Source organism: Doryrhamphus excisus, linkage group LG21 (genome assembly GCF_037039965.1).
Source record: "Doryrhamphus excisus strain RoL-2023G ecotype Guam linkage group LG21, RoL_Dexc_Guam_v1.1, whole genome shotgun sequence".
NCBI lineage: Eukaryota > Metazoa > Chordata > Actinopteri > Syngnathiformes > Syngnathidae > Doryrhamphus > Doryrhamphus excisus.
In genome coordinates, this window is record NC_136377.1 from 11,575,746 (window position 1) to 11,598,713 (window position 22,968).

The following is a 22,968-nucleotide window of genomic DNA, read 5'->3' on the forward strand; positions in this document are numbered from 1 at the left end:
CAACCAAAACGCACGCATGACGGACGCTCTTTAAGTTGTCACTCGCAGAGGTCACTTCCATGTCTGCGTCAGTTCATTATTTGTCGACCTCTGACACCGCTTCTATAAGCAGAGACCGAATTAAAAAGGCGTATTCTCAGCACCCTGGAGAAAAAAAAAAGGCAAAAGCAAAGCACGGTTGCGCGCGTTGAATATTCAATTAGCAGGGGGGCACATGAGGGAGAAGTGAAGCTGCAGCATGCGTGCCAGTCCTTCATCTTACATTACTGATTAGCTGTTAAACACATTATATGCAGCTGAATGGGTTCAAATGTTGCAGCAAGAAAACACTCAAGAGTTCAAGGTGACAGTTTGGCAGGATTTGCACACCAAAAAAGGGGGTAAAAAAAACAATAAAAGAGAATTAGATGGCACATGTTGGAGCAATTGTAATTAAAAACATCATGCAAAACAAAAGCAAAGCCTGGATGTTATAGTTCATTAAGTATTAGTTGGCTGTAAAATGTGGGTACCAAAAAGATATGTCTTTTGTGTGTGCGTTTTATAGTTGCAGTGCTTATTTTTCTTACTTAAAAAACACTATAAATTGTGATTCGATAATAATGCAGTAAACAAAGAAAAAAAATATATGTTATGTGTTTTGTTTGTCTTTTTTCTATAATAAAAATGTGCAAAACAGGAGGTTGCAAGAATGGAGTGTGCATGCATGTGTCCTTACAATGGAGCAAACACACAATTAAATTAAAAAAAAAGTGTTTACAAACACGATAGAGTGTTTTGTTCAAGTTGCCGAGTGTGCAAGTTAGGTCGTCTATAAGTTATTTACTGCGCCTGAGAAGTTTGAAAGTAGTCGAGTGTGCACGGCGCCATGCACAAGCAAGAGCTCTCATTGAGAAGCCACGTGTCCGTTTGCAAAGCCTCTCCAACTTAACCACCTCCTTTGTACCACTAACCCACATCGGCAGCGTCCCTCCACATAAAGGGATTTGCAATTTCAAGATATTTCAGCTTAAATGTTTTTGACAGTTCCCTCGCTTTTACCTCGGCTTGGTTATTTTAACTGTGCCAAATGGGTCACCTTGGGTTGCTGTCTGCGCGCAAAGGGCTTTTGCGCGCATTCAGCCTGAATTTTTTCTAACTTTCCTTGACGGGGAAACCAGCTGCTGGTCGTGAAAAGACGGCTTATTAATTGTCCTTTGTCATGCAGAATTGCTTGATTTCTAAAGAAACGTACAAAGGCTCTTTTTCAGGATTCAAGTATTTTGTTTCGTGCGTATTTTCAAACCATCGAATCAGCTGCAGCGCTGCGCCCGTCTACCAGACTCTGAGGTACTGACTGCCTGCTCCCTTTGTCCCCTTTTAATGCTGTTGTAAATCGTGCAGACTGATTTGTTACAAGCCGTTCTTTTAATCTGATAGATAAGAGACATGTCAAAGAAAAGCCGTAAATAAAAAATTAGCCGGGATAAAGACAAGGGCGAGTCTGCTAGATGGGCGCCTGTTGACTCAAGCGGCTCTCCAGCGTCAGGGGAGCCCGCTCGTCAGCCCCGTCGAGGTTACGTCCACAATTCCCCTTTATTCCCTTTAAAAAGACACCGTGCTCCTTTTTGCTTCAATGAATTGATCGGCACAAAATTAAGAATAAATAAATTAAGCATTTGGAGGGCCGGGCGTATAAGCTCCCCCAGGGCGCATACCCCCGGGCTATTGAATGGATAAAGGGCGCTTTACAGAGCACGTTGGGAGCAAAATGGGGGCTATATGATGCAATTAACAAAATAGTCTAATCCCATATCTTAACAAATGCAAATATTGGAGTTTTGTTAAAATGCTTAAGTGAACCATTAAAGGGAAGTTTAAAAGCGAAACGCAACAACCAAAAGGGACATTGATGCAAATGGAAGACTGTGTGCACTTGAAGGAGAGGCTATTTTTTTAGCCTATTTGACAAGTCTAAAGATGTGTTTAGAATGAGGCAGATATAATTTAAAGTCTATTCAATATAATCAGATCGTTTTAAAGTCCAAACAGTGTGACAGAAAGCAACTAGAACGGTGCGTAAAAGATGGGCGAACAAACAAGGCAACGTTCTGATCCAAGCACATATATCATGAACAAATACGACATTTGTGTTTGAGAATGCATCCTTTGACAATTAAACAGTGTAATATCACCATATTAGTGTATGAATTTCACATATATACAAATATTCCTATAAAAAAACAACATTGCCACTAAGCTGAAACACACGGTGGCATTTATAAATCCACCTGCAGCGACCATAAACTTGACCACACTTACGCGCTGACAACACAACAATGCAGGTCATGTGTCTTACCCTCGTTTCATTTCATGCCAGATCGATATCGTTGAAAGTTACGCACACGTCTTAGTGATGGGGCCTTTTATTCAACCAGCAGTCACACGAGACTTCATCATTTCATCCATGGCGAATGAATGAGTGAGTGAGTGCTATAGTGTTATCTGCTTTAAGGGCTCCCTCCCCTGGGGAGAAAGGCTATAGAAAATACTAATTATCTTTATCACTTCAGCAATATAAAATGACCATTCATTTCATTTGGTATTATTATTATTATTGCTTATTTGCAGCACACACATGGAAACCAGTAATTATAAGCAATCCACAGAAATCTATAAATATGAACATTCCATGTAGATGCACATTTACATCAAAAAATGACAATATTTCTGTTAAAATGAGGGGATACTCAAACATATGTGGTCATGAAGAGATCTTCTGGTAAAAATGTCTGAAATACAGTTAATATTTGATGATAGTATTTTTTTAAATATAACCAACAGGCTTTACGAGAGCAGCTTATATGATTTCTATTCGAAAATAGAGCAAAGTCACATGACCTCGGCTGTGACCAAGTTTACGCGCGTCCCCAATGCGCACTCAGTGGCGCGCAAATAAAGACCCACAAGACAATGTGACCTGTTAACGGTTCAGAAATATGTTTTTATTTCAACATTTTTAAATAAATAAATATTTTTGCAGTAACAATGAATATAACACTTGAAGAGTGGGCTCATAGGGAAAAGTTTCCCCCCCAAAATATACACCCAAATACTGAATGCTATTACTCGATGTTCTTGAATTCATTTGGGGTTCCAAATAAAGCCGACAACAATTTGACTGTTTTCAGAAAAAAACTACATACAAAACATACAACATGTATACTGATCTATACAATAATTCAGGACAATAACCTGATTAAATATTCTCTTTGTATGTACACAAGTGGAACAGTCTTTTTGGTTTGTTTTTGTTTTTTAATCCACCAGATGGGAGTTTTAAGGGGAGACGGACAAGTCCACATCATCCTTCTCGGAGGACGATGAAGGGGACACTGGCATGTCATCCTCCTCTTCCTCCGAGCATCTGGCTGCTGACGAGCATTTGCAGCCATGAGTGGCAGTCCTTGGGCCGCCTGAGCCGCTCTTGCCTTCCTTTTTGTGCTTCACCCTTCGGTTCTGGAACCAGATTTTGACCTGCTTCTCGGAGAGGTTGAGGTAGGTGGCGATCTCGATGCGCCTGAGCCTGGACAGGTACATGTTGGAGGTGAACTCCCGCTCCAGCTCCAGAAGTTGCGTGCTGGTGAAGGCTGTGCGCATACGTTTGCTGCTCTGGAGTTTGCTGTTGCTGCTTTCTGTGAAATCACGAAAAGAAACAAGTCAGTAAATGTGATGACACAAAAGTGAAAGTCTGTTTCACTAACGAACTTCCGGGGACTCACCGATAGAGATGCAGTGGTACTGGCGTGGGTCTGGGACCGTGTAGGCGGCCTGGTACATGGCGGCTCCGTGGCCGAGGTTGATGCTGTTGGATGAGGAGTGTTGCCTGGAGAGGGCCGTGTGGCAATACTGCGAGGAGAAGGCCGGGAAGGAGGCTTTGAGGAGCGGGAGTGCCGGTGGAGAAGGATGCAGCTGCGAGGCGGCCATGCAAAGCGGGCAGAAGCAGAGCAGCCCGGCCTTCCTGGAGTGGCAGGACCCCGGCAGCCCGTGCGGGTGGTGGCCGGCAGAGTGCACCGCGTAGGGGAATAGAGGCGGGCTGTTCTCGCTCCCCTTGTCGTTGGCTTCCCTTAAAATCAACGAATCCACTAGAAAAGATCTCGGCATGGTTGCGGAAGAGCACGCAAGTCGTGGGTGAAGTTCGAAGCCTGTTGAGTGTGGGGAGGTGCGCGCGTGCTCTCCCGTGGATGGGTGGACAGCGAAGTGGTGCTGAAGGCGCGCCGGAGGCTCCTTAAATAGGCGCCGCGAGTGTAGCGGCCATGTGACGGTTACGCTGCAAGCGGCCAAGAGCCCTCAATAGGGTTTTGTGCTTTTCTCTCGGCATTCCCACTGCACGCTTCCCCATTATTTCACTTGTTAACTAAATGAACTGCATAATGTAGTCTATTCTTGTCAGCCCCACCCACGCTGCGAGAGGCGGCACTGCCCCATTCTGCCTTTTATCATCACTCTTATTTTATCATAAAACACTGCTTAAATTGACACCCCCCTTCCCAAAAGAAAAAAAAATCCAAGACAAGATTGACGTTAAATCAGCCTCCAATATTGTGTGCTTCTCTGCACAGATATCATAAGAAGGTGCATTTTGTTTCACTTTGTACCCAACAGCTGAATTGTAAAGTTTATGCATACCAATTTAGGGTTAATGTGTCATTTCTGGCCACAAAAAAAAAAAAGAGACAAGTCATTGCCTGCAGGCAGTTGCTGTTAAAGAGCAGTGATTAATTCCTTTGCTCGGGCCCCTGTCGGGAAGGGGGTGTGGGTGGTGGTGGTGGTGGTGGTGGTTTGGAAGAATATGTAAAAATAACCAGGTTTTCACTCGGCGGCCCTTATTGAATGTCATTGTGGAGGCTTTTCAATGAGGGAGAAAGAGAGTCGAATTAAAGTGTGTGACAGCGGCGGATAGACGCAACAAAGGCTACTCTGTCATGGAGGAGCGCGGCCTCGCCTTGCGCGCTCATTCAATTAACTAATAGGAAAACATTTTCTTTCACTTTAAAGGGCTCTAAACACGACCCTCGAATATGAGAAAGTTAGACATTTTGAAAATCATTAACGTCCAAGACCTTGGATTTAAATTATAGACCACACTTGTTTGAGTCCGGTTGTATTTTTTTTTTTTTTTTTTTTTTGCAGGAGGATAAATGGGGTCTGTTAAAAGAGACCCTAATGTGTTCAGCATCACACCACTAATGTCCAATAAAGCTTGGACCTGTAATTAGGGTTCACCATTACAGTAAATTAGAAGCAGTTGAACCCTTTTAGAGAGGTCTGTCATCACTGAGACACACTAAAAAGCTGTCATTTTTATTTTGTTCATTAATTGGACTACCAGAATTTAAAAGCAATGTGCATTATTAGAAATTGCAAGCAAATAAAAAATAGATGTGAGGAGAGGGGGGGAAAAAAAGTTCCAAAATGTGCCAACTTGAGTCAGTATTCCGCATCAAGTTGTTATTAAATGCACTAATTCCCACATGATGTACAGCAGTCACCCCGTGGATAGGAATAGAGAGTTCCGTGGGTCGTCACGCAGGGAGGCTCATCTCAATTTGCAATCCCAACTGGAGACTGACAAATAGTTCTGACCTCCCTCTGGAGGCGCAGGCCAGAAGTGCAAAGAATCTCATTCCCCATAATCACTTGTTACTGAGGGAAATATCAGCAAATAGCCCACTCATATTATACTTTCCTTGCATGCATGTGGAGCCACTTATGAAGAGAATCAGGCATCATCATAACTTCTATACGGCAGCTACAGCTGTTTGCAGATACTTCCAAATCATGTTGGATAAAAGGGGAAGGGATAGCGTTGGAAAGAGTAAATTATTTATAAGATATTAAGTTGGAACAATTGCCATCACTCAAAATCACCCCTGATGATCACACTGACCATGCAGTGCCTGCTGTGCTGCAGGAGGAGCTCATTTTTAGGGGCTTTTATGCAATTACACCCAAAGATCTCGTGCCCACTGACATAAAGAGCGCAGTCTGTTTATGGAGATGTAGTCAATATCTCCTTTTCTTTCGGTATGAATAATTCATAGTTTAAGACACTATCCCCCCTCACTTAATATGTACGCGCACTTAAACACCCACACATCTCTAATACAAATGATGGTTTTAGCTGACAGTGTAACAGGATTTAAGGTCCCAGTGGGGTTTGGGCCGGCCGCCGATGGGCGCTGTGACTGTCGACGTGACACAGAGGGCCGGCTGCCCCTCCTAATCTCCCCCTGAGGCAACATCACAGAGCACAGATCCTGCTGCACCTCTCTGGACACACAAAGGCCTGATTATCATTCATATGCTCAGCAGAAACACCAGTCCAATAGATAACAGATGACACATAAGTACCGGCTGAATGGTGCAATATGTTTGGGCTGCTGGAGTCTATAGGGACCAATGAATCTTTAAGCGTGATGGACGCTGACAAAAAGGAGCTAAGAGGTAATGTGACAAGGAGGGGTGGGCGGGAAGAGGCCTTAACAGGTGAACGTGGCCTTGAGTGGACTGGTGGGATTTGTACAAGTGGAACCTCAGTTTTTGTTATTCATTTGCTTACAGTTTGAGAATACAGTAAAGTCTCGTTATATCGATTATAACGAATTACTACTTATTACGATACTATTTTCATTTCCCGGCAAATTTCTAGTCTTTTATGATATAATTAGTTCTGTTAGTACGATACCCGGTTATTATGATAATCCGGTTACTACGATGCCCTTTTCATCTCCCGCCAGCCAATTTGGTCTGCTTATATCGATACAAAAGCAGCTTAAATCAATCTTTGCTTACACACACCGATTCCCGCACTTCCTGGTTCACAGGTCATGCTCAACCCGCCCCACATAGCTGGCCAAACACATGCCTGCAACAGAAGAACCAACTGACATAGCATACACACCTATTCCAACGAAGACACAAGCGTACAAATACATGTATTTAATTGTGTTGTATTCAGATATCTTTTTATCGCTTGCAATAATCACTGTTTTTCATATGTACATGCTGGCGTTCGTGGTTTCTCTCGTGTGTATAGATTCTATACAGGCATGTGTCGAGTGCATTATTGCCCACTTTTAATGCAGTTTGGCGCAGGATCGGATATATGGATAGTCCGGTTATATCGGTATTTTTTCCGACTCCCGAGAATATCGATATAACGAGACTTTACTGTATATTATTACACACCACAAGTTTCTACATGAATGTCTTTCATGTAAGCGGGACAATAAAAAATATACCAATGTCATAGGACACTGGCAGTACTGCTGCAGCCTGAAGGGGTCAGGTATGAGTGAGCTTGAAGGTGCTTGTCACTGATGTTGACCCACATGAAACCTTATTCCTTATGGTTTGTAGTCAAGCCAAGTCAAGTGAAATACTTTTGTGTATTATAAATCACACTTTCCCTGCAAAATCCCTTTTGTGCTATATTATTAATGTTACATTACAGTTTTAATTGCCTTTATTGCTACAATGTACAGGATATCAAAAAATGCAAGAGAAAATGGAAAACATTTCTTTTTCAATCCAATAATTTCTGCAAGATGTTGGCGTATGGCTTCAAAATGTGTTCGTTTTTAGAGCATTTGTGAGATTAGAGGTGATAGTCTGTGGTTGTTAATCCCATTTGAGTTTGATAGTCTTGAGGTCAGGCCTCTATGTAAATTAAGGCTAAAAACAACCAATTACCTAAAAATGTCATCCAATACTTCTCTACAAGAGAGGAGAAATATGATCTCAGGGAAGAACTAAATTTGAAACACTTATATGCTAGGACTACGTTAAAAAGCCATAGCTTTTCAGTATGTGGAATCAAACTATGGAATGGATTGAGTAAGGACCTCAAACAATGCACAACGATGAGCCAATTCAAGAAACGATACAAGCAGTTGATGTTTGCTAAATACAAGGATGAAGAGTCTTGAACCAGTCATGATGTGCTATATATATCACTATATTGACACTTACTATGGTACCCATTATGTCATTGTATGGTCATATCACCTTGTACTTCGGTACCAGGTACGTACATTAAAAAACAAAACAAAAAAAACCTTGAACTATATTAGGAAAGCAGGAAGTGAACAAATGTAACAGTTACTGATTGTAAAAGTACCAGATGGAGGGGTAGGATTTAATAAGCTTTGCTTCTTCCTACTCCTTTTGGACATGTGGAACTGTGAACTTATTATGGGATGCGCTCAATTGTAATCTGATGCATGTTCAAATGAAATTGAACAAATTGGACTGTGAGTGTACTGGGGCACAAACATTATAGAACAGAAAAGGGCCTTCCCTAAACACAGTAGGAAGCAAGCAATTGCCCAGCATGTCTTCATAAACTGCATAATAGTAATGCAAGGGGAACCTGGGGGAGTCACAAAACTGAAGGACTTCAATGTTTCAGTGGCTTACACTGAGTTGCATTTCCGACTCGATACATAGCAAAAAGGGAAAAATAAAAGTTTCTTACTAGAACTGTTGATCCCATCAATGCGACCGGGAGCACCATGCACTGCAACAGGACGCGCTGTCAAAATAAAATGTGAAAATTCAGTTACACATATTAAATACATAAAAGTATAAAAGCAGGACTGTCAAATATAGCGCGTTAACAGCGATAATTATTTCATAAAATTTTTCGTGAGACGCATGCGCATCATGTCAAGTCATATGTTTCTGTTATCATGACAGACAGAAGCATAGCGTAGCATCCCCACAATGTCTGACGATGTTGCTCTTTCATTACCTTATTCTGACCTGATCATAACCTATTCTGACCTAATGAGGAATGCCCACTGCAAGATCTGCAGCACCTGAAGCTCCAGTGTTCCACTGAATGACAAAGCACCCCAGATCACGATGGAAGGTGGTATCACCTTGTCATGCCAGTAACTTTGGAAGCCATCTGGACTAATAAAAAATTAATACAACTTTTTTCCCACATTTCAATGTCCCATGTTTGATGCTCCCTGGCAAAGTCTAAACGGACAGTTTTGTGGAGTTGAAGGAGACCAGGTTTCTGAAACCCTTTTCCCACAGATGCCGTCTGACGGTTATTGTGCTGCATTCGGCAACAGTAAGGGTCGAGGATCAGGTGAAAAAATTGCTTTTGCATATTGTAGCTCTTAAGATTTTGATCAAGTCTGTACAATGCCAATGAGTAAGGAACTCAAACAATGCAATTCAAGAAACAATACAAGCAGTTGATGTTTGCTAAAGGATGAAGGATGAAGAATCTTGAACCAGTCATGATGTGCTATATATATCACTATATTGACACTTACTATGGTACACATTATGTCATTGGATGCTCATATCACCTTGTACTTCGGTACGTAACAAAAATAAAATAATAAATAAATACAAAACTTAAACTATATTAGGAAAGCAGGAAGTGAACAAATGTAACAGTTACTGATTGTAAAAGTTCCAGATGGAGGGGGAGGATTTAATAAGCTTTGCTTCTTCCTACTCCTTTTGGACATGTGGAACTGTGAACTGATTATGTGATGCATTCAATTGTAATCTGATGCATGTTCAAATGAAATAAAACCATTACCATTACATCACCCAAAAGTTCAAGGTCTGACTACTTGATGCAGGTCATATTAGTTTGGAAACGTGTATATAAAGTTATATTGCAGTTATGTTTATCCTCAATATTTTATTTTTGTACATGTGCATATGTATGTATGCATGTATGTGTAGATGTGTATATACATATGCATATGTATATGTGTATATATATATATATATATATGTGTGTATGTGTACGTATATATAAATGCATATTTTTTTTTCCCTTTCTCCTCTTTAAATGTTACTCGTTATTTTGGTTGCTTGGTTGTCGGTAGCCACAGGAAAAAAAAAATTGTTAATTTTGGGGGGAGAAAAAAAAAACTGTCTACATTGGTGGCACTACTGAATTTAATTTAGTTGTAAATTCGATGAAATGTGACACAGTATAAGCTAAGTGTCTGTTTATAAATATAAGTGGGAATATAATTTTAATAGTGATCATTCTACTGTCTTGTCATCTCTGCTGGAATCTCTGATTGACTGATATGAGAAATGTAAGAATATTACCTTAATACCTTTGTAACTATACATTGTTAGAGGTACCTAGGCTAACATGCATAAATATAGAGGTAGTGATTATCATTATTATTATTATCATTAATTATTATGAATTATTACTTTACAAAAAATAGTAATAATGGACAGCAAGACATCATTGCTTCAAAAATTGGTTTGAGCACAGACCTAAAACCTTGCTTCCTAATGCACAAGACTAGACACACACAAACTAATAAACACGTCTAAAAACCTCAGGGAGGGTTTAACAAGAAGAAACTGATGTTTGGGTTGGTCACCTGTCCAGACACAGTCTCAAGTTCTTGTTTTTTAATGCATAAGATTAGAACACATGCAATCCAGAAAATAAGTAAATGTCACAAAAAAGTGGGCAAATAAATCGACACACAAAGACTGTAGATTTCTGAAAATAACAGATGAAATTTCTACACTCTATGGAAAGTTATATTTTAATTGATGTAAGAAATGCACTGTTATGATTCATATATTTGCCCAAATAAAGGGAAAAAAAAAGTTGAGGTTACAATCATTTTCGCCTTGGCCCGTTTTTAAAGGGATGCTGACCCCAATTCAAATGCAATGTCTGATTTTTATTGACTAATTTTTATTAAGTTTTATTATTACCTATGTCAATTCTACGTTTCTTTGACCAGTGGCATTTTCTTTCTTTAACAAAAGGGTACCATCAATTTAGTCCATGTGCGTAGATGATAGAATTTAGCACTCTTTCATTGTAAAGAACATAAACTTAAGCTGAGGTTGGACGCGGTAAGACTCTTTTGAAACCTCCAATTGACAACATTCGGGGATGTATGGCGAGGGAAGTTTACAAAAACCGACATCGTTTCCCGGCAGTGGATGTCCTCCATGAAGCTACCATCACCACCTTGAGTGACATTCCCACTAGCCTCCTGGAAACGCTGGCATCAAGCATGCCCAAACCAATTTTTAGAAAATGGATAGATGGATGAATGGCTATAATTAAGCCTGATAAAAGTTGTTCAATATAAATTCCTGAGGACAGACAGTGCTGACAAGAATAAATGGGAGATAAATGCAAAGCTGACAGTCTAGCCGTCCTAATGAGTCAATTTACATCTAAATGTCACAGCGCTGTGGGAACTGAGAGGCTCAGCACGCCATGTTTATTTCATCATCACCGACCAACACATTATCATGACATTATCTTGTCATAACATAGGCTGCTTACATAATGCTTCTGATGCACCTTATTGGTTCTCACACTTGAGGTGCTGTGCATCTGAGGGTAAATATTACAAGAAAAAAAAAAAGTTCACAGAGCCATTAGAGGTGTAACTATCTTTGGATGATTTCAAATTCCCTTTTGATGTAAATCCATTTGTTCTGCTATAGATATGTCTCCAACTTTCCTTTTGACCCTATTCATATAAAAGCCTTGAAATACTCTTCAAAGGGGTTTGTTACCCTGCGAAGGTCACTAGGCGATTACGTATGGCTGCCTCACATTTTTCCAAATCAGCAGACTTTTGGCCTAGAAATAACAGGTCAAACCAATGAATTTAATGAACTCCGCGACACAATGACGGCTTCTTGCCATTTGAACCCCAGCAAAGGGATATGGGCAGGTCAGCAAGGTCTTTCAAGGGGTCTGTACACGACTGTGACAGAGTGGAGGCGCTTGAGTGTCTGCGTTGACAAGTTGTTCAAAGTGCTGGGGATGTCAGTGATAGTGCCTTCATCCACACTGCCCCCTTTTGTTCCACGTTTTGTGTCCTTTGCGCTTCCATGAACAGTCCCCCCCCAAGTACAAAAGCCCAGGCGGCAAAGCGCCTTTTGCGATGTTCTGTTTGCCTTATTTCTCTCCGCCGAATGTCATGCTACAGGCCAACATGCAGAAGACGTTATTGTGGCCAAAACAAAGCGGAATTGCGGCACAGAACAACTTTTGATGGCTACTTTCCGCTCCTCCCTCCTTTTCACTTGACTTTTCTGATCCTCCCTTCCATCCCTCCCCTTATTCACTGTTTCACTTTCCTGCATTGTCACTCTCCTCTCCGTCGCCATTTTTGGCACTCTGATGTTTCCACTGGACATTATTCTAAATGACAAAAGATTACAGAGACATATAATGGGAGGATATTTCTTCTTCACCAAAGTTCCCACTTCGGGCCGCTCCCTCGATGCAGCTGCGAGGCCGTTTTGTGAGAACTAACATCTTAAAGCATATGGTATTGGTGTGTTCACTTAATTGAGTCAATTGGAGGCTCATGGGAAACCACAGAGGGGGGTAAGAGTCAGGGAGAAGGGAGGTCAGAGAGCAGGGAGAAGGAGGGGGGGGGGCATCAAAACTGCAAGAAACAACTAATGCAAACATTATTTACTCTTTTTTTTATCTCAGTATACATCAAGATTTACATCAGTGGAGTGAACAGAGCCCACATAGTGTAGTGCTGAGGTTAAAAGCCAGGACTCTTACTCTTAAAGGGAAGACTAACTAAGCCACCGGGACTCCTTTGGAAGTTTATGGTTTTCTCATTAATGACCTCCTGTGGTTTGCACTATTTCCTTCCTATTCATCTCACATTAGCTTCTTTTCAGGGGTTGCCTTTGTTTTGGAGCGGCCTTCGTTTTTGTTTTTTTTTTTTTGTTATCAGGGCCTTTTGACTGCCAACACAAAACTGACTTCTGAATTACAGACAACCGTTACAACTTTTATTTTTAAAAACACAACGCTGTGCAAAAATCTAGGCCATCATTAGATTTGTTGGAAAGTTGTTGCTAAAATGACCATGTGGTACCTCAGTTTTCATTATCAGCCTGTTCCAAAGGGTCTAAACTAAATCAGAAAATTATTTTTTTTTAATGATTCCCATAGGCAATTTAAGATAAAAGTAGTAAAGACTATTTGAAGAGCTTGCAACCAAAAGGCGCTAAATCCATTTTGACTGATTTCAAGAAAATTAATGATTTTTAATTACGCACATATCAATCTATTTGGTCATCAAGTCTATATTGCAAATGAAAGAGCTATCAATATAGGTCATAAAAATGCATGCTATAAAAATCCTGCACACACCATGTATTTTATATATTTTTTTTAATTAATTTTTTTTCCGGATTTAGCGCCTTTTGGCTGAAATAAATTTGAAGTCACCTTTAACTTCTTCAATGGCATTGTTGTAAAAGAATGTAAGGTGCTTTAATGTGCTATGTTAATAAAATAATTACAACACAGAAGCCATTCTCAACATATAATACACCCCCACCCACCCACACACACACACACACTACAGAAACAAAATGTTATAACCTACCACTAGTACACTGTTACTGATAAAATGTTGTTAAGATATTATAGCACACATTAACATCATCCACATTCCATGATGATCAGCTTTAACACAACTCAACATACCCAATCATACCCACATGAAAAACAACAATTTGCAGACAATAATAAAAATGTTATTAAAAGCAGTGCTCATATTTGACTGCACCATGAAGGTGACAGTGACAAAAATCATCTCATTACAAACTCTTTACGTTGTATGTTTTTTAGTACAAGTAAAATAATGTTTCTCATGAAAGTTGGAGGTGTCAAGGTAGAGACATGCCTTTTATGGCGTAAAAAAAACTTCCATGTTACAGAATACTGTAAAAACACAATTTGTGTTCTCCTGAATTGCATAACATACTGTAACTATCATACGTGTACTTAATGTACACAAACAAAACAGGATGCGCACTGATACTGGCTTTCTGTATGTGCAGTGCCAATTGTATTCTTCTCTCTGATTGGTCAGATTATCAATAGATGGGAAACTTGGGCCAATCAGAATAAAGAATAAAGAAAGGGATTTAGCTCCTTTTGGTTGAAATCTGAAATGGAAATAGCGCCTTTTGGTTGAAAGCTTACATTTCACATCACTTTTTTTCATATTTTTAATATAAAAATATGTGATTCGGATACACATGACAGAGGTCTATTAAACTCATGAAAAACATGCAACTTGGTGAAAATTGGATTTAGCGCCTTTTGGTTGCAAGCTCTTCATTTTAGTAATCAAGTATTCTATCAATTCATTTGTTTGATTGCGGGGTGAGCGTACGACATGCCGGGGGCCATATCGGGCCCACCAAAGTGTTTGAATCAGGCTCACCAGTTGCTTCGAAAGTATTTAATTTTAACTTTTAACATGCAACCTGGCAACATGGCTTTCAAGTAGTCTGAGTCAATCTGTCTGGGAAGTAAAAGGGAGAGGACTTTCACATACTCATTAATTGTCAATGTTTTATCATTCATAGTTCATACTGTATAACAGAGATCCTTGATTTATGTACATACTGGGTGTTTTAGTCTGTAAAAAAAAAAAAAAACATAAAAATGTTGTGATGTTTAAAGTGCCCCTGAAAAAAGGGACACAAAAAGTAGCAGATTGCACAGCTAAAATAAGGTAAATAATTCCAGTTGGAAATGGTTGTAAAAATTACAACACAACATAAATTACACATAAATGTATCAAAACTAAAGTCTAGCAATAAAAAAAAGACAATAAAACAAACTGAAAAAATTATACATTCACTCATGGAAAACAATAGACCCCTTTTTCTTCGTTCCTGATCCTATCCATCCTGGTCACTCCCAATGAGAACCTCAGCAATCCTCATCTCTGCTACCTCCAGTTCTGCTTCCTGACTTTATCTCCAAGACCTCTAACATGTAATGTCCCTCTGATGTACTCGTTCCTGATCCTATCCATCCTGGTCACTCCCAATGAGAACCTCAGCAATCCTCATCTCTGCTACCTCCAGTTCTGCTTCCTGACTTTATCTCCAAGACCTCTAACATGTAATGCCCCTCTGATGTACTCGTTCCTGATCCTATCCATCCTGGTCACTCCCAATGAGAACCTCAGCAATCCTCATCTCTGCTACCTCCAGTTCTGCTTCCTGACTTTATCTCCAAGGCCTCTAACATGTAATGTCCCTCTGATGTACTCGTTCCTGATCCTATCCATCCTGGTCACTCCCAATGAGAACCTCAGCAATCCTCATCTCTGCTACCTCCAGTTCTGCTTCCTGACTTTATCTCCAAGGCCTCTAACATGTAATGTCCCTCTGATGTACTCGTTCCTGATCCTATCCATCCTGGTCACTCCCAATGAGAACCTCAGCAATCCTCATCTCTGCTACCTCCAGTTCTGCTTCCTGACTTTATCTCCAAGGCCTCTAACATGTAATGTCCCTCTGATGTACTCGTTCCTGATCCTATCCATCCTGGTCACTCCCAATGAGAACCTCAGCAGTCCTCATCTCTGCTACCTCCAGTTCTGCTTCCTGACTTTATCTCCAAGGCCTCTAACATGTAATGTCCCTCTGATGTACTCGTTCCTGATCCTATCCATCCTGGTCACTCCCAATGAGAACCTCAGCAATCCTCATCTCTGCTACCTCCAGTTCTGCTTCCTGACTTTATCTCCAAGGCCTCTAACATGTAATGTCCCGCTGATGTACTCGTTCCTGATCCTATCCATCCTGGTCACTCCCAATGAGAACCTCAGCAATCCTCATCTCTGCTACCTCCAGTTCTGCTTCCTGACTTTATCTCCAAGGCCTCTAACATGTAATGTCCCTCTGATGTACTCGTTCCTGATCCTATCCATCCTGGTCACTCCCAATGAGAACCTCAGCAGTCCTCATCTCTGCTACCTCCAGTTCTGCTTCCTGACTTTATCTCCAAGGCCTCTAACATGTAATGTCCCTCTGATGTACTCGTTCCTGATCCTATCCATCCTGGTCACTCCCAATGAGAACCTCAGCAATCCTCATCTCTGCTACCTCCAGTTCTGCTTCCTGACTTTATCTCCAAGGCCTCTAACATGTAATGTCTCTCTGATGTACTCGTTCCTGATCCTATCCATCCTGGTCACTCCCAATGAGAACCTCAGCAATCCTCATCTCTGCTACCTCCAGTTCTGCTTCCTGACTTTATCTCCAAGACCTCTAACATGTAATGTCCTTCTGATGTACTCGTTCCTGATCCTATCCATCCTGGTCCCTCCCAATGAGAACCTCAGCAATCCTCATCTCTGCTACCTCCAGTTCTGCTTCCTAACTTTATCTCCAAGGCCTCTAACATGTAATGTCCCTCTGATGTACTCGTTCCTGATCCTATCCATCCTGGTCACTCCCAATGAGAACCTCAGCAATCCTCATCTCTGCTACCTCCAGTTCTGCTTCCTGACTTTATCTCCAAGACCTCTAACATGTAATGTCCCTCTGATGTACTCGTTCCTGATCCTATCCATCCTGGTCACTCCCAATGAGAACCTCAGCAATCCTCATCTCTGCTACCTCCAGTTCTGCTTCCTAACTTTATCTCCAAGGCCTCTAACATGTAATGTCCCTCTGATGTACTCGTTCCTGATCCTATCCATCCTGGTCACTCCCAATGAGAACCTCAGCAATCCTCATCTCTGCTACCTCCAGTTCTGCTTCCTGACTTTATCTCCAAGGCCTCTAACATGTAATGTCCCTCTGATGTACTCGTTCCTGATCCTATCCATCCTGGTCACTCCCAATGAGAACCTCAGCAGTCCTCATCTCTGCTACCTCCAGTTCTGCTTCCTGACTTTATCTCCAAGGCCTCTAACATGTAATGTCTCTCTGATGTACTCGTTCCTGATCCTATCCATCCTGGTCACTCCCAATGAGAACCTCAGCAATCCTCATCTCTGCTACCTCCAGTTCTGCTTCCTGACTTTATCTCCAAGACCTCTAACATGTAATGTCCTTCTGATGTACTCGTTCCTGATCCTATCCATCCTGGTCCCTCCCAATGAGAACCTCAGCAATCCTCATCTCTGCTACCTCCAGTTCTGCTTCCTAACTTTATCTCCAAGGCCTCTAACATGTAATGTCCCTCTGATGTACTCGTTCCTGATCCTATCCATCCTGGTCACTCCCAATGAGAACCTCAGCAATCCTCATCTCTGCTACCTCCAGTTCTGCTTCCTGACTTTATCTCCAAGGCCTCTAACATGTAATGTCCCTCTGATGTACTCGTTCCTGATCCTATCCATCCTGGTCACTCCCAATGAGAACCTCAGCAGTCCTCATCTCTGCTACCTCCAGTTCTGCTTCCTGACTTTATCTCCAAGACCTCTAACATGTAATGTCCCTCTGATGTACTCGTTCCTGATCCTATCCATCCTGGTCACTCCCAATGAGAACCTCAGCAATCCTCATCTCTGCTACCTCCAGTTCTGCTTCCTGACTTTATCTCCAAGACCTCTAACATGTAATGTCCTTCTGATGTACTCGTTCCTGATCCTATCCATCCTGGTCACTCCCAATGAGAACCTCAGCAATCCTCATCTCTGCTACCTCCAGTTCTGCTTCCTAACTTTATCTCCAAGGCCTCTAACATGTAATGTCCCTCTGATGTACTCGTTCCTGATCCTATCCATCCTGGTCACTCCCAATGAGAACCTCAGCAATCCTCATCTCTGCTACCTCCAGTTCTGCTTCCTGACTTTATCTCCAAGGCCTCTAACATGTAATGTCCCGCTGATGTACTCGTTCCTGATCCTATCCATCCTGGTCACTCCCAATGAGAACCTCAGCAGTCCTCATCTCTGCTACCTCCAGTTCTGCTTCCTGACTTTATCTCCAAGGCCTCTAACATGTAATGTCCCTCTGATGTACTCGTTCCTGATCCTATCCATCCTGGTCACTCCCAATGAGAACCTCAGCAATCCTCATCTCTGCTACCTCCAGTTCTGCTTCCTAACTTTATCTCCAAGGCCTCTAACATGTAATGTCCCTCTGATGTACTCGTTCCTGATCCTATCCATCCTGGTCACTCCCAATGAGAACCTCAGCAATCCTCATCTCTGCTACCTCCAGTTCTGCTTCCTGACTTTATCTCCAAGGCCTCTAACATGTAATGTCCCTCTGATGTACTCGTTCCTGATCCTATCCATCCTGGTCACTCCCAATGAGAACCTCAGCAGTCCTCATCTCTGTTACCTCCAGTTCTGCTTCCTGTCTTTTCCTCAGTGGCACTGTCTCTAGACCAAACAACATGACTGGTCTCACCACAGTTTTGTATACATTTCCTTTCATTTTAGCTGAAACTAAAATACATATATAGACTTTGAATATACTAGAGTTCGAGTTAGAGTTTACTATGGAAAAATATATGCTGCTATATGACAACTTTTGCAGTACTGTATTTTGGGACAGGTGTAGAGCTACACATTTGAATGATGCATAGATTTGAGACAGAAGCATGGGTAAAACAAGTGCCTCAGTTTTTTTGATTTTTATACACCAATAACCCCTTTTTCAGACTGTGTGTTTTGGCGTCAGCTTTTGTTAACATTTTTTTTCTCCTCGCCCACTTTGTTGTTGTATTTTCCTCCCCCTCTATCCCGATGACCCCATGTGACAGCTTTTTTACTCCGTTCACGCTCTGCTTTTGACAGAACTGGGAATATATGACTCCTCCTCTCTCGCTCTCTCAAGAGTTATGACACAAGCAGTGTGAAAAAGAGATTTAAGCTAATTCAAAGTCTATATACGAGCATGTGAGAGAGTCGGTGCTGACGGGTCACTGCACATCTCCCTGAATCCCCCCACCCTCTCTCTTTTTTCCTGCAGATGCACTCTATTGGAGAGGCGACACGCGGCAGGACGCTGTTGGGAGGTAGTTAGTTTTTGGCCATTGCCATAGAAACAGACACACTAGCTCTCAGCTGGTCAAGGCCGGGGGTCCGTCGAGCTTCACATGACTGCAGCACCATGGCAGAAAGTGAAATGAATCGCAGCACTCTGAATAATAAGCATTTATGCTCGGTTCGGTGATAAAATGAGCGGTAAAAAAAAAAAAAGCTGGCATCCTATTCATAACGAAGATGGGAAAACACTAACACCATACTGTTATGTATTCTAAGCCATTGATGTGAACAACGAGGAGCTGCAGTCAAGTAGAAAAAAAGGAGGTGTAACGAGGACTGATCTCTATTACATACTGATATAATATACCTGGAAAAGTAATGTTGCTGAAGTGCACCATTGCACTGCAACTAAAAATCCTTAGACCAAGCAACTTAAGTAAAAACTTTTTTTTTACTGCGTTTGTTAATATTGCTGTATTTTTTCAACTTACCCCATTCCATGTCAATTTAAGAAATAAAACACCTGATTATCTATAAAATGAAACCAATTAGTCGTTCATTATTTGGTGATATGTTTGAATTTTTCTTGTGAATTTAGCAAAGATGTTACTCAATTAGCTGCACGGCGGACGAGTGGTTAGCGCTCGGGCCACACAGCTAGGAGACACGAGTTCGATTCCACCCTCGGCCACCTCCCGGTGGAGTTTGCATGTTCTCCCCCGTGCATGCGTGGGTTTTCTCCGGGTACTCCGGCTTCCTCTGACATGAATGTGAGTGTGAATGGTTGTTTGTCTATATGTGCCCTGTGATTGGCTGGCGACCAGTCCAGGGTGTACCCCGCCTCTCGGCCGAAGACAGCTGGGATAGGCTCCAGCACCCCCACAACCCTCGTGAGGATAAGTGGTGGAAAATGAATGAATGAATACTTGATTACTAAAATATTCTATAGCTGCAGCCCTAATGATTTGTTTGATATCCATATACAGTAAACCTCGGATATATCGGAAATTCGCTCACAACGAACAGATAAAAAATAACCGATTTTTCTGTAATGCATTTCCAATAAAAATAATTTTTTATAACAGATTTCGTTATAATCTTCAGCTTTGGCTGTGAACATGGATCAAAGAAAGTTCCCCCATGGCATTGCGCGTCCGTGTAATGCCAATCCCAAAACAGTAGTGAGGTTAAGATCACGTAGGCCTACGTTATGCTAATCTTGTTGATGTCACTGGCTATTGTCTTTCTCCTGGCTCCAGATTTAGGACAAATATAAAAGTGAGTGACGTCAATAATACTAGCACAGCAGTGAATGAGATCTTAACCTCACTATTGGAAATAACGTAGGCCTGACGGGCGTAACAGGGCCTAGCTTAATTAACAATTTGTTATGCTCAGAGTCCAATAAAGTTAAATTCTCATTACCTTACGTCTCTTTTCATTGCCCAGTCCAGGTACATTGGAAACATAGTCAAGGAAGTGCCTTTTTATAATGAATAAAATCCGATTTACGCATACTATACCGGATATAAATCCGATATATGCGTAAAACAGACATTTTCCGGTATATACGCATATAACGGGTTTCGCTTATATCGCACAAAACCAGTGGGAACAATTGAATCCGATATATCCGAAGTTTACTGTATTTTCTATGCCGCTGTCTTCGGCTGAGAGGCGGGGTACACCTTGGACTGGTCGCCAACCAATCACAGGGCACATATAGACAAACAACCATTCACACTCACATTCATACCTATGGACAATTTGGAGTCGCCAATTAACCTAGCATGTTTTTGGAATGTGGGAGGAAACCGGAGTACCCGGAGAAAACCCACGCATGCACGGGGGGAACATGCAAACTCCACACAGAGATGGCCGGGGGTGGAATTGAACCCGGGTCTCCTAGCTGTGAGGTCTGCGTGTTAACCACTTTATCACCGTGCAGCCCCATCATTTGTCATAATAACAGAAAACTTACAGATGTAGCAGCAGAACCGGAGTACCCGAAGAAAACCCACGCACAGGGAGAACATGCAAACTCCACACAGAGATGCCCAAGCGGAGAATCAAACCTAGGTCTTCCCGATCTCCTGACTGTAACCAAAAAAGTTATGGACATCGGGCCCCCAGGCAAAACCACAGTCTAAGCTAGTTGACTGTCTAAAGTGGATGTGAGATGTAAGCCACTGCCTGGGAAGTTGAGCCAAATGTTATTGTTTACCACACCAATGGTGCACAATGTCCCTAGAGCAGGGGTGGGCAAACTTTTTGACTCGCGGGCCGCATTGATATGACAAAATTTACGGGGGGGGCAGACTATATATTTTACACGTAACAGTCCACCTGGTATTATTGTATCTGTAAAATTGTCATGCAATCTGCTATTATTATTTATTATTTTAGATTTATATTTAAATATTTTTAAAATAATAAAATATTATAATAATTACAAAAAATAAATATAAATTTTGTTATAAAAATAAAATAATAATTATTATATTATTATGTAAAATATGCAAATATAACAATAATATTATATATAATTAATATAATAATTAGCATTAATATCATAATTATAATAATCATAATAGTTCTAATAATAATTATAATAATCTAATAATAATAATAATAATAATTATTATTATTATTATTATTATTATTATTATATAATATTATATATAATATAATTATTATTATTATTATTATTATTATTATTATTATTATTATTATTATTATTATTATTATTATTATTATGTGCTTGTGTCCCTTTTTTCAGGAGCACTTTGTAAACAACAGACCATGTCAAAAAACGAAATTGATAAAACCATCAAAAGGTTGGCTCAGGCCATGATGCCAGGTTGTATGTTGAGTTTAAATGAAATACTTTGGAAAGATTGGGCGGGCCGTATTCAAACACTTGGCGGGCCGGATGTGGCCCCCGGGCCGTAGTTTGCCCACCCCTGCCCTAGAGCCTTGGCATAGAAAAGTACAGTTGGGGCGTCCTCGATGTATGACGTATATATTACATGGTAAGGGTAATAATTGGGCATTGTGAAAGGTACCAGGTCAGAGTTCACCATTGATCCTCTCACCCCTGGCAGGTGCAGCTCACAGGAGCGAGGGGAGGCGGCCCCTCATCTCTCCCACCTCTTCACGCTGCTCAGCGAGAGAAAGGGAGGAGTGTAAATGAGTGCACTCCAGAAAGCCATCACCTGCTCCCTCCACCCCTAAAATCCCCACCGACTCCAGCCAGACAGAGATATCCTGCCACCCCAACCCCAAATTTCTGCAACTCCCGATTAATGAGTGGGACGCAAAGGAGAGAAAGAAAGACAGGCAGACGGACAGAAAGAGGGAGGCAAAGGGAGGGAGCCAGGGACAGGGAGTTGAAAAAATTTTAACTATTAGCATCCATGCCGTGATTTTGTTTTTTGTCTGTTTTGTTGTTTTGAGCATCAACACATTCACGAGCAGCAAAATGTACATTTGTCATGCCTATACAAGGAAGTGAATTGGGCTGGAAGGAGCATTGAGTTTGTGCGCACAGAGAGCACAAGGGTGAGGTTGTGTATTGATGGGTGCCCCTCCCAGCTTCTCCCAGATTCCTCCTCTATTGTGACTTTGAGTGAATGTATCCTCTTGCTAAGGGCAGTGGAATGTGTCTCCTCAACTCATGTGATGGATGGGGCCTTGTTTTGCACTCCTCCGCCCCTCCCTCTGAATCCCTCTTTCTCTCCCCCAGCCTTTGACTCTTTTATCGCATCCTTTTATTCGCCGCCAATAAAAGTCAGCGATTCTTCATCGGCCGTTGTGCACATCTGAGGGCGGCTGTTATTTTTCATCAGGAGTGTGTCACACATCACCATTCAGGCCCTCAGTCACACAAATTCAGACGCTGGCACGGAGGCCAAAGCAGGTGGAGATACACCATCAATGAATTATTCAAATGAGACACTCTCCGTGTCCTTTAAATTTCATTTAAACACTGGCTTAATGTGCTTTAGTGGCTGTTTATGGCCATTTTTGAGTCTTTTTTTTTTTTTTTTTTTTTTTGCAGAAGCTCGGCGCCATTCATAACAACAATAAAACACGAAGAACCAGAACGCAGACATAAAACCAAGAGTGTCTCCCATAAAAACTGTAATTTATATCACATTTA

General features: G+C 41.4%; 2 protein-coding genes across 2 annotated transcripts in view; both read right to left on the minus strand.

Moving 5' to 3' along the window:
- Positions 1-22,968, minus strand: part of LOC131138741 (cationic amino acid transporter 2) — a 108,417-nt gene that overhangs the window by 60,783 nt on the left and 24,666 nt on the right. The window contains exon 2 of the mRNA XM_078787597.1: positions 8,519-8,575. The gene's annotated coding sequence lies outside the window, so the exon portion shown is untranslated. The remainder of the gene's footprint in view (positions 1-8,518; positions 8,576-22,968) is intronic.
- gsx1 (GS homeobox 1) lies at positions 2,991-4,360 on the minus strand. The gene is given in 3 exon segments (XM_058087955.2): positions 2,991-3,674; positions 3,762-4,285; positions 4,287-4,360. Coding segments are annotated over 3 exon segments (954 nt in total). The 3' UTR covers positions 2,991-3,318.